At 37.6% G+C, this 19587-nt stretch overlaps 1 protein-coding gene across 1 annotated transcript in view; it reads right to left on the minus strand.

Annotated features, from left to right (window-relative positions):
- Window positions 1–19587, minus strand: part of ABCA10 (ATP binding cassette subfamily A member 10) — a 79667-nt gene that overhangs the window by 36183 nt on the left and 23897 nt on the right. The window contains exons 10-20 of the mRNA XM_026456777.1: window positions 14534–14592; window positions 13350–13460; window positions 12781–12956; window positions 12462–12581; window positions 11627–11765; window positions 11081–11171; window positions 9748–9887; window positions 9388–9507; window positions 6402–6600; window positions 4214–4380; window positions 84–217 (exon numbers count right to left, since the gene is read on the minus strand). Coding sequence (XP_026312562.1) covers window positions 84–217; window positions 4214–4380; window positions 6402–6600; window positions 9388–9507; window positions 9748–9887; window positions 11081–11171; window positions 11627–11765; window positions 12462–12581; window positions 12781–12956; window positions 13350–13460; window positions 14534–14592 — 1456 coding nt within the window. The remainder of the gene's footprint in view (window positions 1–83; window positions 218–4213; window positions 4381–6401; window positions 6601–9387; window positions 9508–9747; window positions 9888–11080; window positions 11172–11626; window positions 11766–12461; window positions 12582–12780; window positions 12957–13349; window positions 13461–14533; window positions 14593–19587) is intronic.

A 19587-nucleotide genomic window follows, 5' to 3' on the forward strand; every position in this document is an offset into this window, starting at 1 on the left:
AAAAAAAAAAAAAAAAAAAAAAAAAAAAAAAAAAAAAAAAAAAACACCACTCATCATAAAACAGTGCATTGAAGCAAACATACCTTCTGATCACCAGACACTATGATGGCTCCATTGTAGGAGGGATCGTCTGAGCCATTTCTGTTTCTAAAGTCATCTATTTCCAAAACTATATCCTGACGCTTCAGTGAATGCACGAGGTCTTCAATATTCGATCCTAATGTAGTGGAAGGAAGGCAACATGAAAAAAAAAAAAAAAAAAAAAAGCAAGAAAATCAAAGTCAAAGCTTAAAATAATAATGATTCCCAATTGTGTTAAGAAAAACCCATTGTCAGATGAGTAGATTGCAAAAATTTTCTCCCATTCTGTAGGTTGCCTGTTCACTCTGATGGTAGTTTCTTTTGCTGTGCAGAAGCTCTTTAGTTTAATTAGATCCCATTTGTCAATTTTGGCTTTTGCTGCCGTTGCTTTTGGTGTTTTAGACATGAAGTCCTTGCCCATGCCTATGTCCTGAATGGTACTACCTAGATTTTCTTCTAGGGTTTTTATGGTATTAAGTCTAACATTTAAGTCTCTAATCCATCTTGAATTAATTTTCGTGTAAGGAGTAAGGAAAGGATCCAGTTTCAGCTTTCTACTTATGGCTAGCCAATTTTCCCAGCACCATTTATTAAATAGGGAATCCTTTCCCCATTTCTTGTTTCTCTCAGGTTTGTCAAAGATCAGATGGCTGTAGATGTGTGGTATTATTTCTGAGGACTCTGTTCTGTTCCATTGGTCTATATCTCTGTTTTGGTACCAGTACCATGCTGTTTTGGTTACTGTAGCCTTGTAGTATAGTTAAGTGGGGAAAGGATATGAACAGACATTTCTCAAAAGAAAACATTCATACAGCCAACAGACACATGAAAAAATGCTCATCATCACTCGCCATCAGAGAAATGCAAATCAAAACCACAATGAGATACCATCTCACACCAGTTAGAACGGCAATCATTAAAAAAATCAGGAAACAACAGGTGCTGGAGAGGATGTGGAGAAACAGGAACACTTTTACACTGTTGGTGGGATTGTAAATTAGTTCAACCATTATGGAAAACAGTATGGCAATTCCTCAAGGATCTAGAACTAGATGTACCATATGACCCAGCCATCCCACTACTGGGTATATACCCAAAGGATTATAAATTATTCTACTACAAAGACACATGCACACGTATGTTTATTGCGGCACTATTCACAATAGCAAAGACTTGGAATCAACCCAAATGTCCATCAGTGACAGACTGGATTAAGAAAATGTGGCACATATACACCATGGAATACTATGCAGCCATAAAAAAGGATGAGTTTGCGTCCTTTGTAGGGACATGGATGCAGCTGGAAACCATCATTCTTAGCAAACTATCACTAGAAGAGAAAACCAAACACCGCATGTTCTCACTCATAGGTGGGAACTGAACAATGAGCTCACTTGGACTCGGGAAGGGGAACATCACACACTGGGGCCTATCATGGGGAGGGGGGAGGGGGGAGGGGGGGGGAGGGGGTGCATTGGGGAGTTATACATGATATAAATGATGAATTGATGGGTGCTGACGAGTTGATGGGTGCAGCACACCAACATGGCACAAGTATACATATGTAACAAACCTGCACGTTATGCACATGTACCCTAGAACTTAAAGTATAATAAAAAAATAATAATAATAAAAAAAAAAAGAAAAACCCAGAATAGCTTAGTAAAGAGTCTTGCTCTTTAGGAGTACGATACTATTTATTCTGATGCTACGACATTAAGTTCCATTTACCATCTTCAATGTGACAGGCTCCTTTATTCTTTTCAGAAATATATTCGTTTAGCTTACAATTCTCACCAGGTGAAAACAGTTTACGAAAAGAAGATTGCAATTCTCACAGGAAGAAAATTTGCTAGTAGTGACTTTTATAAACTTTACCAGAACCATGTAATGTTTGTAATTATGAATAATACATACAAAATATACCTCATGACCCAGGCTTGTCCTAGTGATCCTATCAACCTTAAATGGCACTAACCTTGCCATGATATTTAAAGTACTAGTAACCCATTCAAAACATCTTTACGAAATTAAGTTAACTTGATATTTGCCACTGTGCCCATTAAGTTTTGTGACTTGACTTCCATCATAGATGGAAAGGAAGTCACATTGGTCAGAGGGAGAAGTCAAGCTATGATGCAGCCTCCACATCTGAATCAACCACCCCCCACCAAGGGAACTCTGGATTTAAAATGACCCATCAGGGAGAGAATCCACAGATGCTTTGAAAGAGGCGGCTTGCAGCTGCAGGCGCCATGAGACAGCTGAAAAACTGAGTGTCCTAGGTGAGAAAGGGGAATGTCCACCCCCAAACACACATCATCACTGGGGAACCTGAAGGTCCAGATCACGGGAGGATTTTACCTTACCTGGAGCTAAGATGAATTTAGAAAGCCAAGCAAAATATAGTGGGAGAGGAAGCAGTGGGAAGAACCCTGTGGGCACTCTCAGCCCCTAGGGAAGCCATTTTTGACTTTGTCTCAGAGGGGTCCTTGGGGAGGGCTGCCAGTGGAGTTGGGGAAAGACCACAGGGAGAAGGAAACTTCCAGCTGAACTTTGTAACAATTTCAGCCAAATGCATAGTTTCCTGGACAGAATCTTGGGGGAGGGCATCATCAGGGAGTGCAGATACGAGCACAGAAGCCATGGCAGGGGGAAAGCACATAACCCGAGAGTCCTGCTTGCTTTCTCAAAGGGAGTCTTGTAGCATAGGGTGAATTCTCAGTCCTGCTCACCAGCTGCCTAGAAACAAACTCAGTTCTGTTGTAGGGGCATTGAGATCACCTTGTGGGCTGTGTGGGAACTGGGTGAGGCCTGTCACTGCTGGTTTTCCCCCACTTCCCTGGCGACCTATACGATGCAGCAGAAGCAGCCATAATCTCCATGGGATCATAACTCCATCCGCCATGCCCCACAGGAGCTGCAGCAAGCCCTGTCCAAGTATGGTCTAAGCTCAGACATGCCTAACCCTACCCTCACCTGCTGGTCTTTCTCCACCCACTCTGGTAGACATAATCTCTTGGAAGTTCTATGGCCCCGACCCACTACCTGAGAAACCTGAATACTTATCCAGGCGACCCTAGGGGAAGTTTGCATCTTCCCTATACTACCATAGTTGATGCTCTCTTGAAATTGCCACCTCCAGGCTGGAGGCTGACCAATACCAGCACACTACACAAAACCACAACCAAGGACCCTTACAGAGTCCACTTCACTCCCCTGCTACCTCCACCAGAACAGGTGCTGGTACCCATGGCTGCGAGACCTGAAGATGGATCAAAAAATAATAGATGTTGGCATGGATGTGATAAAAAAGGGAACACTTTTACACTGTTGGTGGGAATGTCAACTAGTAAAACCACTATGAAAAACAATATGGAGATTCCTTAAAGAACTACAAGTAAGTCTACCGATTGATCCAGCAATCCCACTTCTGGATACCTACCAAGAGGAAAAGAAGTCATTATATGAAAAAGATACTTGCACACACATGTTTACAGCAGCACAATTCACAATTGTGAAAATATGGAACAAGCCCAAGTGCCTATCAATCAATGAGTGGATTAAAAAAGTTATAAACATATACACACACACACACCTTGGAATACTACTAATCCATAAAACGAAATGAAATAATGACATTTGCAGCAACCTGGATGGAGTTGGAGACCATCATTCTCAGTGAAGTAGCTCAGGAATTGAAAAATCAAACATCATATGTTCTCACTCATAAGTGGGAGCTAAGCTACCAAGGCACAAAGGCGTAAGAATGATACAATGGCTTTTGGGGACTCGGGAAAGGGTGGGACGGGGTTGAGGGATAAAAGACTACACATTGAGTACAGTGTACACTGCTCAGGTGATGAGTCCACCAAAATCGCAGAAATCACCATTAAAGAACTTATACATGTAACCAAACACCACCTGTTTCCCACAAACCTATCGAAATAAAGATAATACAAAATAAAAAATATTTAAAAAGAAAATTAACCCATCAGTTTCCTTCACTTGAAAATGGAGCAAGCTGGACAGACACCATTTTTGTTTTCAATTGTCTCTCAGGTATTGTATCTTTTATTAAAAAGATCTTTGATAATAAAAATTGACACTATATTTCAGCCCCATTTCTCACCTGTATTATTAATGATTAATAGGCTGGTAAGAGGCGTCTTCGGGATTTGTTCCAGAGAAAGGAAATACATACTGGGTGAAAACTCCCAACAATGAGTTTCACGAAATACTTTATACATTATCTTTTCTAGAATGATGGGGATAAAAGCAACTCCAAGTACTAGTGACCTAAGTAAAACAAAATTATAACATGAGTCTGAAGCAATTTTCCTCTGATTATTTAAGTCACAAAGATGCTATATAAGTGCTAACTATGGAAATTCCACATGCATGTGTGGTGTTTAGTTAGATAAAATGAATCATACAGTGACAGTAATCTGAGAATTGGCACAAAAAAATTACATAATTTGTATCACATTGGGAGATATTCAAGGGTAACAGAGCATCAAGAGAAAAGGTGGAACCCAGGGACAATCCTCTGTCAGTATGCTGGTTTACCAGGACAACACAGGAAATGATTTTATGAGGTAACAGGGGCCTCAAACTGCCTGCTTGGGTACTTGTGATGAGAAAGAAGCCCTATTTTACACTGCAGACTCAAGCTTGCTATGTGCACAATTGCAAGTAAAATTTTAACTTTCTTCAATTGTTAGTTTACAAATATTTTAATATTCATGAAACTAAATGCAACATTTAAAACACTATTTTTATATCTAGAAGTCATCCCACCAATTCAAACTGCAAGTGAAATGTTTCCAAGCAATCTTTGTTTCTCTAATAAACATATGAGTCCACTCTGCAATGACTACTTTCCCATCAGACTTCAGACTCTACCTTCTTCTCCCTATCAGCCTTATATTTCACAGGAAAAAAAAAAAGGAATAGGACAGAAACTCCTTCATCTTATTGCTGCCAAAAGAAAAGAAAACATCCACAGATTCAGTCATCCTCTCATTCTTTTATTCTGCTGAAGTACATAATAGATCTTTGCTCCTAACGAAGAGGTCAGTCCTTGTCAATACTGTAATGAATCCAAACTCTCCACCCTCCGTGTATCTCTCATTCATTATAAAATCAACTTTCCTCCCGACTTCACATTGCCTTTTAGCTTCTGCTCTTTCTACTCCCCTCCATAGTCAAGCACCGCAAAAGAGTTGCCTACTTTCAGACCTCTTGATAAAACCTTTAATAACTTCCCTTTTGCCAAATTCAATGGATGCTTTTCTTTCTCAACTGCTATTAGCCCTCCATATTTTCTCATCTTGGCTCAAATGTAACAATTTCAATAAGACCAATGCCAACAAACCTATTTAGAATTGTAATGTACCTCTAACTCCTGTCATCCCTTCCTATCCCCTTTTCTACTCTATTTTGTATAACCTGGCATATAAGTTATTTAGTTTTATATTCAGTATTTTTCATCTTTTCCCCCCAACCAGATGTAAACACCATGAGAGTAGAAATCTGTGCCATTTGTATTCACTAATATAACCAAACTCCTAGAACAATGCCTAGTATACCACAGCAAGTTTCAATAAAGATTTGTGATATAATTGAACAAGTTTAAAGGCCTTATCAATTTTGTTCACTACAGCAGTAAAACTGTGCCCCAAAGAGTTAAAGAAACCAACGACTAGCAGAAATCATTGAGTTTGTAGGGTGTCAGATTGAAAGAAGAAAAAAAAACAAGAAACAATTTGTTGAAACACTGAAACTCCCTCAGCTTGTAAGATAATAAAACTGGCTGAAATCCACTGGAACCAATATGGCCAATTACAGTCTGTCCAGAATCATCCTGCTGACTTCACAGTCTGAATTTCCACTATATATTTCATACCAACTGCACTTGAATTTGCACAAGGGATACATGAGGAGGCATGAAGAGATATCTGTGCATGCCTGAGGACTTTCCAGACCTCTCCTTTTCTTCTATCATGCTTAATTCCAGAATTCACTCTCTAAACCTTTTCTAATAAAATTACTGCCTTAAAGTCAGCACAGGGAGACAGATTTGAGCTGACTTCCTGTCTCCTTGTGAGTCACCTTGTAATAAAAATCTTTTCTCAAAAATCCAGTGTCATAGTATTGACTTCTAGCACATGAGGCAGTGACATTTTCCTCAGTAACAGCAGGATAGGTAAAGATATTTAAAAACTGTTAAATGAATGAATAAATTAATATATTTATTTTCTTAATATTTGAATTTTTCATATATTGACGAAATAGATATAAAGTAATCTGATACTCACAAACACAAAAGAACTCTCCTTTCACGCCTTAACTTTAAGAAGCGAAGTGTTGCCACCGCATAGATTTGTCGTCTCCAGAGAGTTGCACTACTGACAGCCTTTCTTGTTTCAGGAAGAGAACAAAGAACCTGTTCCATTTCAGACTCATTTCCAGTATTTCTTGTCACATATATTTTCCTTTGTTTCCCAATGTCAAAATCTACAATCATGTAATAAAACATTTTAATAGGCTATGTTATCTGCATTTTCTCTTTAAAAACTTTGAAAATGATGTTCGACTATTTGAAACAGCACTTCTAACAAGTTGAGCTACTGACATTCACAATCAAAATTTACATTAAAAACCTTTCCTTCAAACATATGTAATGGATTCAATTCCAATGAGACAGTAAATTAATTTTTGAGGATGATTGAGGCTTCCTAACATGCATTTATTCTTTCATACCAATAACAGCAGCTCTTCACTAAGGGATACTTTTGCAGAACAAGTTTTATGCGGAAGCACAAAGACAAATTTATGTAGCTGAGTTTCCAAAAGGCCTCCTCTGTCATCTGGAATTTCCCCTACAGGATTAGTTCAACACTGATGATTGACATCTCAGTAATGAGTTCAAGACATTGTGCTTTCAAACGATGGAAAGTCCATGGAAAGGCCTTCTGTTTGAGTCCCACATACATCATACTTTAACTGTACAATTTTGGCTAATGACACAACTTCAAATATCAGTTTTTTCATGGGCAGCTTGATGTTATTATGGGAATTAAAAAACAATATAATTCAAGAACTGAGCACAATGGCTGGTATATAGTAGTCTCCTAAATTCTTTTTTTTTTTTTTCCTTTCCAATTTTTATTTTCGGTGCAGGCTTGTTACATGGGTAAACTGTGTGTCATGGGGATTTGGAGGTTTGGTGTACAGACAATTTTGTCATCCAGGTAATCAGCATAATACCCACGAGGTCATTTTTCAATTCTCATCCTCCACACTTAAGTAGGCCCTGGTGTCTGTTTTTCTCTTCTTCGCATTCGTGTGTACGCAATGTTTACTTCTCACTTATAAGTGAGAACATATGGTATTTGGTTTTCTGTTCCTGTGTTAATTTCTTTAGGATAATGGCTTCCAGCTTACTCCATGTTGCTGCACAGGACATGAGCACATTCTTTATGGTTGCGTGGTATTACATAGTGTACATGTAACACATTTTCTTTTCTTTTTTTTTTTTTTTTGAGACAGAGTCTGGCTCTATCGCCCAGGCTGGAGTGCAGTGGCCGGATCTCAGCTCACTGCAAGCTCCGCCTCCCGGGTTCACCCCTATCTCAGCTCACTGCAAGCTCCACCTCCCGGGTTCACGCCGTTCTCCTGCCTCAGCCTCCCGAGTAGCTGGGACTATAGGCACCCGCCACCTCGCCCTGCTAGTTTTTTTGTATTTTTTAGTAGAGACAGGGTTTCACCGTGTTAGCCAGGATGGTCTCGATCTCCTGACCTCGTGATCCACCCGTCTCAGCCTCCCAAAGTGCTGGGATTACAGGCTTGAGCCGCCACGCCCCGCCAACACATTTTCTTCATCCAGTCCACCACTGATGGGCATCTAGGTTGATTCCATGTCTTTGCTATTGTGAATAGTGCTGCAATGAACATATCTGCATATATCTTTATGGTAGAATAATTTATATACCTTTGGCTATATCCTCAGTAATGGGATTGCTGGGTCGAATGACAGTTCTATTTAAAGGTCTTTGAGAAATCTCCAGACTGCTTTCTGAAGTGGCTGAACTAATTTACATTCCCACCAACAGAGCATAATCATTCCCTTTCCTCCACAACCTCATTAGCATTTGTTATCTTTTTGCTTTTTAATAATAACCATTTTGACTGGTGTGAGATGGTGTCTTGTGGTTTTGATCTGCATTTCCCTATTCATTCATGATATGGAGCATTTTTTCATATGCTTGTTGGTTGCATGTATGTATTCTTCTGAGAAGTATCTGTTCATGTCCTTTGTCCATTTTTTAATGGGGTTGTTTTTGGCTTGTTGATTTGTTTAAGCTCTTTACAGATTCTGGATATTATACCTTTGTTGGATGCATAGTTTGCAAATAATTTCTCCCATTCTGTAGGTTGTCTGTTTGCTCTGTTGATAGTTTCTTTTGCTGTGCAGATGCTCTTTAGTTTAATTAGGACTCACTTGTCAATTTTTCTTTTTGTTACAATTGCTTTTGGAGTCTTCATCATGAAGTCTTTGCCAGAACCAGTGTCCAGAATGGTATTTTGTAGGTTTTCTTCTCAGGTTTTTATAGTCTTAGGTTTTACATTTAAGTATTTAATCCATCTTGAGTTTATTTCTGTATAGGGTGAAAGGTAGGGCTCTGGTTTCAATCTTCTGCCTGTGGTTAGCCAGTTATCCCAGCACCATTTATTGAACAGGAAGTCATTTCCCCATTGTTTGTTTTTACTGGCTTTGTTGAATATCAGATGATTGTAGGTGTGTGACTTTATTGCTGTGTTCTCTAACTTGTTCCATTGGTCTATGTATAGTAGCCTCCTAATTCTTCCAATTATTATTACAAAGTAAACTAAGGAAATAACATTTTATTACTTCTTGTTAATACATTAATTATAATTAGTTTATTAGCTAATTAAGAGCACATTTTTATAAGGAATGGCACGTAAGAGGCAGTATCAGAATTCATCACTATAGCAGAGAGTTTTGATGATAAGGAAGAAGTGGTCACTGCAAAGAGATGTGTCTGTCACTGACATGGAAAGCAGACAGATGTTGGAAAGCAATTTGCCTAGCACCAAGACTGATTATATTCGATATAAAATGATTATAATACTTTTAAAAGTGGACAATGCTGTTTTCTGTCTAATGCATATTATAGGTAGAAATCCACATAAAAATCTACAAACATGAATTAGAATATCATCTTTTTCTCTTCTCTTTTTTTTTTTTCTTAATTTTCTGCTAGACACACATTTTTATACCTGGTTCATCAATTGCTGATTTTCCTTCTAGGTTCAAGAATACTTCATTCAGAGTTGTCATTGAAACACCATAATTCCTTATGCCCTGGTCAGAACACTTATCAAGGTCACTGTAAAGATCTAAAAAGCCAATAATAATAAGTCAATGCAACTAAAAGTATCAATGAGTACATTAAAATACTAATGTCTAAATGTTACTCAAAATAGATGTCTACAAATGTTTTCATATTAAAGCAATCACAATAATCCAAGGAAACCTTTTCTATAAGCTTTAGAACTCCATTTATAGAACAACAGAAAATGCAGTCAGCATAATCATGAACACTTGCATATATTCTATGTGATTACACAGTAAGTTACCTGGAAATCTGTTCGTTTTTTCCAAAGGCAAACTATATGCAAGCTTTTCTTCACTTTCTGTTGTTAACTTGGCATCAGGAATGTGCTGTTTAATAAGGGATGTGATTTTCTCTGTGTCACACATTTCATTCCTGTGTAAACTATTATTTCAAAAGAGCCATAAGTCTCTTGGATTCTTTTCCAACACCACTACTCATGAAAAGATAGTTTTTTATTAAACAGTTTATATGTATTACAGGCATATTCTACTTAACTGTAGTAATTGGTTCCTGCAAATCACATACTCCACTTCAAATTGCTAATTCAACTTCAAAGTGCTAATTGGTAGCCTATTTTGCATTATTTTAAATGGAAAAATCATAGTACATATCAACACCAATTCCTCTAAATGTAATTAAAGCAGTGACATTTTAGCATACATACACACATACACAAACACACACATATATACACATATATATACATATATAAAACTATCACAATTGTGCTATATGTGTGATATACATAAAAAATCATGATAGGATATAAAATACATGAAACACTGCTTCTTAATAAATGGAAAATTAATAAGGTTTTTAATAAACAGTTGTTTTCTATGCAGTAAGTGGTTTCTCTTAATGTCAACAACTTCTATTTGCAGAGCTTGTTTGTAAGTATTTGATGCTTTCTAAAATGTTCCCATGTGATATTCTGCCATTCTATCAATGAGATTTGGAATATAACTACAGAATTTTAGTGCAAAGTGTTTTGCTAAAATTAATCAATGGCTTATTGAGGACATAAAGATAATTTTTTTCTATATAAATATTGGCTTAAAAATGTTGTACAGACTGGGCACGGTGGCTCCGCTTGTAATCCCAGCACTTTGGAAGGCCGAGGCAGGTGGATCACGAGGTCAGGAGATCGAAACCATCCTGGCCAACATGGTGAAACCCCGTCTCTACTAAAAATACAAAAAATTAGCTGGGTGTGGTGGTGCATGCCTGTAATCCCAACTATTCAGGAAGTTGAGGCAGGAGAATCCCTTGAACCAGGGAGTTGGAGGTTGCAGCCACTGCACTGCAGCCTGGCGACAGAGCGAGACTCCGTCCTCAAAAAAAAAAAAACAAAAACATTGTTTTGAGAAGTATACTTTGTTTTTTAATTAGCATGCTTAAAACCAAGAGATAACCAACAAAGGAAATGTTAATGAGGGAGACATTTTGGGCTGTTTATTGCAAAACAATTTCTACCAAAAGTTAACTTGCCTTTCTTACATTTCTAAAGGCTTCTATAAAATGTTACCCTCATATTAATACGCTCATTTAGAAATAACCACACCTAGAATACATACCTTAAATGATATCCAATACCCCACTTTTGCTTCAGAAACAAAGATGATCCTGCACATTTCAACTTCCCTTTAGACAGAAATACTTTCCTATCTGAGCAGAAAGGAAGATTCAAAAAATTATGTGAAGAAAATTCCTTACATGGTATATTCTCTACTTTGGATACCAAAACACTGAATGAAATTTGCAAGATCAATACAACTGTAATGTCATTAAGCCCCTGGGTGCAGTATCATTTCTAATCCCCATGCCTATTGTGAAACAGGCCTCAGAAATTCACTGCATTCCCCATAGCTAATCAAGTGCCACAAAACTTTCCAAGGATGGCCTGATTCTTCACCTCCTCCTTTGTCTACATACTTTGCTATGTAACTCGGCAGGGTTACACCCCATGTGACTTGTTGTAGTCAATGACATGTGGAGGCTTGAAATGGGCTTCTGCAAATAAACTGCAAACAAGATTTTCTTCTTTTGAAAACAGGCTATTAAAAATAACTCTCATGTTAAATCTTTAAATAACTAGTTGGAATAAAGAAGCCAAGAATCACCAGCCAAGATGTCAGCCTCATCCATGAATTGGGTACTGAAGAGGATAACTCGGTCTACTTTATACTCCTTCAGGAGGCTCCACACTCGATGCCTCGAAAAGGGATCCAATCCAGCAGTTGGTTCATCTAGTAGCAAAACCTACAGAGGAGGAAACATATGAAAGCATCTTCCTCTTCACAGTGAGGATCTTCAGAAAGCACCATGAAAACTAGTATGATTTCTAGACTCAAATACAGTCCTCCACCAGATCCCTAATGTCAGGCCTCTGAGCCCAAGCCAAGCCATCACATCCCCTGTGACTTGCACGTATATACACCCAGATGGCCTGAAATAACTGAAGAATCACAAAAGAAGTGAAAATGCCCTGCCCCGCCTTAACTGATGACATTCCACCACAAAAGAAATGAAAATGGCTGGTCCTTGCCTTAAGTGATGACATTACCTTGTGAAAGCCCTTTTCCTGGCTCATCCTGGCTCAAAAAGCTCCCCCACTGAGCACCTTGTGACCCCCCCACTCCTGCCCACCAGAGAATAACCCCCCTTTGACTGTAATTTTCCTTTACCTACCCAAATCCTATAAAACGGCCCCACCCTTATCTCCCTTCACTGACTCTCTTTTCAGACTCAGCCTGCCTGCACCCAGGTGATTAAAAAGCTTTATTGCTCACACAAAGCCTGTTTGGTGGTCTCTTCACACGGACACCTAACAAGCTTGACTGGTACTTTATTATAAATTTTCCCTCACATTTGGTAACTACAGTAGAAGTTGGACTTTAATAATATTTGTATATCCTCCAATCTAAATTAATTATAAAAATACATTTTTTCTCTCACCTGAGGATCTCCTAAGATGGCAATCCCTAATGTTAGCTTTCTCTTCTGTCCACCACTTAATTTTTTAGCAATAATGTCTTGAATGCTTTGCATATCTAATTCCATTATAATTCTTTTTACCTATCAAAAAAAACTCTGTGTTAGCAATACCAAATATTTCACTTTAAGCACTTTTTACTCTCTAAAAATGAAAAGAATTTATTGTAGAACTTCACTGATTAAGCTTTATCTATCAAAGAGTAAAGTAATAGCTGAACAAAAAAAATATAGTCAAAAGTAAATTATTTCCAAAGCCATCAATTTTAATGTGTTCCTCTACCTCTTGTTCTACTTCCTTTGGCTGAATCCCTTTTATTTTAGCAAATACCCTGAGGTTTTCTTTCACAGTGAGGAAGTCAAATTGAAAATTGAACTGTGGACAAAATCCAATGTTCTGTCTCATTTCTTCCATGTCAGTTATTTCAGAGACTTGGGTATTATAAATAGTGGTTGATCCTATAAATAGAAAATTAAAAGGCTTTACTGCCAGAATGCTAATTCTATGCAGAGTGATAATATATGTCAGTATTTAGATTTTGTTCAAAAAACTTGTTTTTATTAAAGAAACTTCACATTTTCCAATTGCATAATTAATACATTGAATAATTCAGATTACTCTTAACATAAATATCTGTGTCCACAGCAATGGACTTGACGTGGAATGTCAAGTAATAGTGGAATACAGATACAAATGTTTTCATGAATTTATGTACATATGAGATAAATATTTCCTGTTCTAAATTATTCAATTGTGTAACAAGTCCAATATACAGAAATAATTTTTACACAATCAAATCAATTTACAACTTGCTTTTTCAGCCAACTTACTTTGTAAAACTATTTTCTCACCTTCTGTAGAAACAGACAATCCACTAAGAATGTTTAGCAGTGTTGATTTACCAGCTCCATTATGCCCAAGTATTGCAGTGATCTGTCCTTCATATATGTCAAAAAATATGCCTGTTTTAGAATAAAATGTGGAAATTAGATTTTGGATTATATGCAGATGGAATGGACCTTAAAATTGGAAAAGTAAAATATATGTCAGCATTTCATTTCATTGGTATCTTAATACATCCCCTATTAAATTATACATTTAATTGTATAAGTGATGCATTCATGAAGACAAAGCTTCAATTTGTCTGAGAAATTGGATCAAGACTGGGAATATAAATTCCTACCTTCTTGCTTCCTTCAAATCCTTTGAATGTCAAAGAATCTGTACATTTAATATTTAATAAAGCAAAGACTACTAGGAATAAAAACAAAACAGTTTATTTGCTTCCTAGGCAAAGGAAAGCAGTGTGGCTTAAGAAATTGTCTCCCTGAGGTTTGCAAAGCCAGAAACAGAAAGTCTGGGTGTAGAGAAAAGGGGGAGAGTTTATTTCATATTTGGAGGGAGGTAGAATTGGTAAGGAGAACATTGGTGAACTATCTCCTGGTACTGGTCATCATTCTGCTTTATATCACAAAAGTATGGACATCATATTTAGAAATATCTACTGGGATCTAAGACATGTCACAGGCATTTTCACATATATGTGCCTAAGGCTTGACAACTTTTTCTTTAATGTTTGAAAACTTAGCTCCATCAGAAAAGAAGAATTCAGTTAGCATGCCATAAATTTTAGGAGATTCTCTGAAGACAGAAAACAGAGGGAATTAGATTGTCAGAGAGTCAAAAATCAGGCAAACCACAGCCCAAAATAGATGATGAAGAGTTCTATGAAAGTAAAACCAATTTCACTGATACTTCAAGCTTAGTTTGAGAAAGTCAGGTCAAAGATTATAAACCGGTATAAACCGTGCATTCCTATTTTTGAAAAAATATTTTATATATAAATGTATATATAGAAAAAAGATAATATATTATTGGTGATTATCCTTCATGGTAGAAACATATTTTTAATTTTTTTGTTTTCTCCATATTTATTCTCTAATGTTCCACAATAATTATTTATATTTTCAGATCACAAAAATGTCTTTGTGTTTTAATTTAAAACATTATCAAGCAATGAAGTTTTTCTTTTTACCTTGCAATGCTTCTACTTTTCCAGTCTTTCCATTATATTCTTTTTTAACATTTCTGATTCTGAAAGAAGATGAAGTAATTTGGAGGTAAATGCATTTTCTAATATTAATAACACAGATTACAGTTCATAACTAAGTCTGACCTTCACAGTAAAGAGTATCACTCTCAATGGGATCTAAGGAGGGCAGTAGAAAAAGCCCTCCCCTCACCACTCCCAAAAGAGATTTACACAGACCTGCTAATACTCTTATAAAGCTTGGCATTTCATATATTCCAGCTATTTCTCTAAGTTATCAAATGAATAAGGGAAAGCTAAAATTGAAAAAAAAAGAGAAGAAGGCAAGAAGGGAGAGAAAGAAAAAAAGGGAGAGAGGCTTTCCCTCAATCTTGAAACCCTCTCAATCATTATCTTTCACAGGCAAATTTGTCAAAATAATAATCTTTACTCCCTATTTCCATTTCTTTATCTCACATTTATTTCCCAGCCTAAGACAATAGAGCTTCTCACCTTACCACTCCACAAAAAACTATTCTCAGCGAAATTCATCAATGACCATTCTAGTTATCAAATCTAATGAACACTTTTTAGTCCTTATTTGATATCCCTTATCACTGTTTTAAACTATTACTCACTCTTTTCATAAGTCTCTACTTCCCTGGCTTCTACACTTTGGCTTCCACATCTTCCTCTTACTATTCCGTTTTGGCATACTTTATGGACTCCTTAAATTGGATTCTATACTTGACCGACTATTTTTCTTATTCTCAAACCTTTGCCATAAAATCTTACCCACTCTCGTGGCTTCAACTGCTACCTAAATTCTAATGATTCCCAAATTTGTGTTTTAGAGATTTCTTCAAAGTTTCAGATATTCTGCTTTTTACTATATATCTGCACTTGGATATCAAACTGAATGCATTATACTTTCCTCTAAACCGGCCCACTGCCATTCTCTATCTCAGTTAGCATTTCTACTGTCTACCCAGGAACTCAAGCTAACAGCCTGAGAGGCATCCTTAACTCTCTCTCTCCCTTTTTCACCCCATCCTGTGACCTACAAAATTATTACAATTTAACTTCAAGAACTTATGAATTTAACTTTATAAATCTATTTGAATTTACCTCTTTACCACTTTTCTTTTACCTTCTTGCACAGGCTCTTTTCATCTTTCACCTCAACCAGGGCTATGACCTCTGTGGTGGATTTTTAATTATCCCTTTTCTATCAGCAACAATCTCTTTTCTTCTGCAATGCAGAGGACATACCAGGGACTAGATTTCACAGAACCCTCTTTTCAGTATCAGATTTTGCTAATGAGAAGGACGTGGGCAAGATTTGGAGAGCAGAAATGAAGCAAGGTCATTATTCTCGGTTCACGTGAGCCAAGCGCATATTTGCAGGCTCGAGGTTTGCAACAGCTTCTCAGATTTCTTGACAAGTACTGCTTTGCTACTGCAGATTAAGATAACTGGTGAGAGATTTCCCAGAAAATCCCTGACATTTGCAGCAGTATACCGGCAAACTTCTTGAAAAACACCCATTTCTGTGCATCAGGGTAAGGTCCTCGATGGCTATTTCCCGACTTTCTGGCTGTAACTTAACCTTCTCTCCTCTAACTCTTGTATATTTGTGAATCCCTAGTCCCTGTATTAAACCACTTTACTCCCACAATATTTTCAGCAACTCACTTTTGCTGACCAGACCTAGACTGATAAAATACCCTACATATTTCCATTTCTCCAGTTGCATCACCCTCAAATCCATTCTTCATAAAGCTGCCAAAGTGATCTATCAAAGTTCTGGTTACCTAATTTGCCTCCTTAAAAATCATTCAGTGATTCCCCACACTATACAGGATAGCCTACTCTCCTTACCTTGGCAAGCAAAATCTTCCATGATCTGATTTGGTCCCTACCTCTTAAAGTTTACCTCTCTCTTTTCTTGTACTTTAAGGTCAGAAATGTCAGTTCCTTGTGTTCCCTAGACATACACACTGTCTCTTGCTCTACTAGGTGGCTTATGCCATATCCCATGTATGGAAGGACCTTCACATACCCCACCATACTTTATATGACCAAGATCTTTCTCTTTCATAAGACTCACCTTAAGAGTCACCTCCTTTTGACTTTCCCCACTACACTACACTGGGTTGGATGATCCTTCTTTATTTCTTTTAATTATCTGTGTCCATCTCTACTACTTCTTTTATCAGTTATCTATTTTAGTATCTATTTCCCTAGACTCTGCACTTCCTGAGGTTAAAGACTATCATTAATCTCTGTATCCTAATTCTAGCAGAGGGGTTGATTAATGATGAATAAATTAACAAAGTAATTAATTTGTCAGCAGGAACAGTCTGGTCCAGAATGATCAAAGAGTTGCTGGTTTCAGGTATGTTAGGCCACTTCCTATAGGATGTTCCCTGTATCTCTAGGTACAGACAGGGGGAACATCAAGGTAGATGATACTGTATGCAGGTTTAGACAGGCTAGAACTGTCACATTTACTGAAAATATACTCAATTCACATTAACGTCGCAAGGGCAAATTAGACCTAAGACCACTGAATAGGATGGCTAACATCAACCACTTAGGAGACCCAAATAACCTCTCTTCACACCATACAACCACACCATCTCCATTGTTCACTGGATGAATATGGATCAAACTCATGATCCTGGGCATTTATTGAACCATGCCCTAAAAGATGAGCTTTTGGCCTGACAAAGGAGGAAATAATATAATTTAGTCCTAATTTAATTTGTTATGTGCAACAATACTAAGTTTTCTGTTGTCAATGTAATTACTATAAGAATTAATAGGCTGGCCGGGCACGGTGGCTCAAGCTTGTAATCCCAGCACTTTGGGAGGCCGAGACGGGCGGATCACGAGGTCAGGAGATCGAGACCATCCTGGCTAACCCGGTGAAACCCCGGCTCTACTAAAAAATACAAAAAAACTAGCCGGGAGAGGTGGCAGGCGCCTGTAGTCCCAGCTACGCGGGAGGCTGAGGCAGGAGAATGGCATAAACCCGGAAGGCAGAGCTTGCAGTGAGCTGAGATCCGGCCACTGCACTCCAGCCTGGGTGACAGAGCGAAACTCCGTCTCAAAAAAAAAAAAAAAAAAAAAAAAAAGAATTAATAGCAAAGAAAGTGATAAACTATAGCTACAGAATAACTGTAAAAGTCTTCATGCAGGAGATAGGACTTGAAAGACTACTAAAAATTACAGAATTTGAGAAATTTCCTCAACTCCAGGGAATAGAGAACTTCCACCTTGATGTTTTCATGTTAGGTTATAGTATTCTCCTTCTCCTGTTGTCTCCTTCCTCATTTCCCACTGCTCCCAGATACTTTCATCAATCACCTACATATCTGTTTCAAAATACGGTGAATTGATATTGGTCTAACTGATTTAGTATATTTGGGATATTCCTAATAGCTAATATTTATTGAATACCTAGCAATGAGCCATGTAAAAGCTTTACACGTGATAGCTCATTGACTTTTTATGACAAATTGTGTATTATTTTTTGTTGTTGTTGTTGTTGTTTGTTTTTTGTTTTTTTTGAGACGGAGTCTTGCTCTGTTGCCCAGGCTGGAGTGCAGTGGTGCCATCTCGGCTCACTGCAAACTCTGCCTCCTGGGTTCAGGCCATTCTCCTGCCTCAGCCTCCCCAGTAGCTGGGACTACAGGCGCCCGCCACCACGCCCAGCTAATTTTTTTTTTTTTTGAATTTTTAGTAGAGACGGGGTTTCACCATGTTAGCCAGGATGGTCTCGATCTCCTGACCTCGTGATCCGCCCATCTCAGCCTCCCAAAGTGCTGGGATTACAGGCGTGAGCCACCGCGCCCGACCAACAAATTGTATATTATTGTTATGCTCATTTTTAAGATGAAGAAACTGATGCAAAGGGGCAAAGCCAGGATTCAAACCAGTTGGTTTAAATCTACAGACTATATCATAATCACTATGATCTACTGTCTCCTGAAAAAATACTTTTAAAAAGATACCTTTACATAAATAGAATGCCACTTAAGAATATTGCCCAAAAATCTTGAATAAAATAAGCAAACACCTAGGGAAGTATGCACTAAATTATAGCAGAATCTTTTACTGATATTTCTCCCTGCATTATTTCATATTTGTATACTTTCAGTCAATCAAACCAGTTTGAATGTACAACTAACATTTATGCAGTCCCTATTATGTAACAGGCATATACATTTAATTATCTTATTGATTATTTATATTATTAAAGATGAAAGAGAGGCATTATATTCTATTTACTTATTTATTTATTTTTGATACAGGGTCTGGGTCTGTCACCCAGGCTGGACTGCAAGTGGTACCATATCGGCTCAAACTCCATCTCTTGGGCTCAAGCCATCCTCCCACGGTCAGCCTCCCCAGTAGCTGGGACTACAGGCACGCACCACCATGCCTGGCCAATTTTTGTATTTTTTGTAAAGACAGAGTTTCGTCATGTTGAGCTCAGGCTTGTCTCAAACTCCTGAGTTCAAGTGATCCGCCCACCTAGTCTACCAAAGTACTGGGATTACAAGTGTGAGCCACTGCACCTGGCCATATATTCTTAGAAATGAATGAAAAAGCAGCTTAGATAGTTCGTATAGTTTAACTGAAAGTCACAAAGCTATTAAATTGTGAAGAGACCTTTTGACTTCGAAATTTCAGTCCCTATACTCCCTAAAGGAAGATAGCCTGTTTGAAACACATGTATAATATATACTTAGATACTTATATACTGCATATGTATACATATACATAACACAGATGTATGTGTGTGTTAGAAGACAAAGCAGAGAGGGAGTATAAGTGGTGGGAGATGATAAGATGGAAGACAGAAGATGAGAGACAAGAAAATGATAGGTCTCTCAAATTTTACTGTTGATAGTATCAACAGTATTTACTTGAAAATGGTGAATGAGAGGAATTTAAGATGATGGCAGAGAATAAAAAAAAGAAAAGAACACATCTTCTGTATCAACATTTGACCTGCAGCTTCATTTATTAAGCTTTTACCTATAAGTGTA

Source organism: Piliocolobus tephrosceles, chromosome 16 (genome assembly GCF_002776525.5).
Source record: "Piliocolobus tephrosceles isolate RC106 chromosome 16, ASM277652v3, whole genome shotgun sequence".
NCBI classification, from domain to species: Eukaryota; Metazoa; Chordata; class Mammalia; order Primates; family Cercopithecidae; genus Piliocolobus; species Piliocolobus tephrosceles.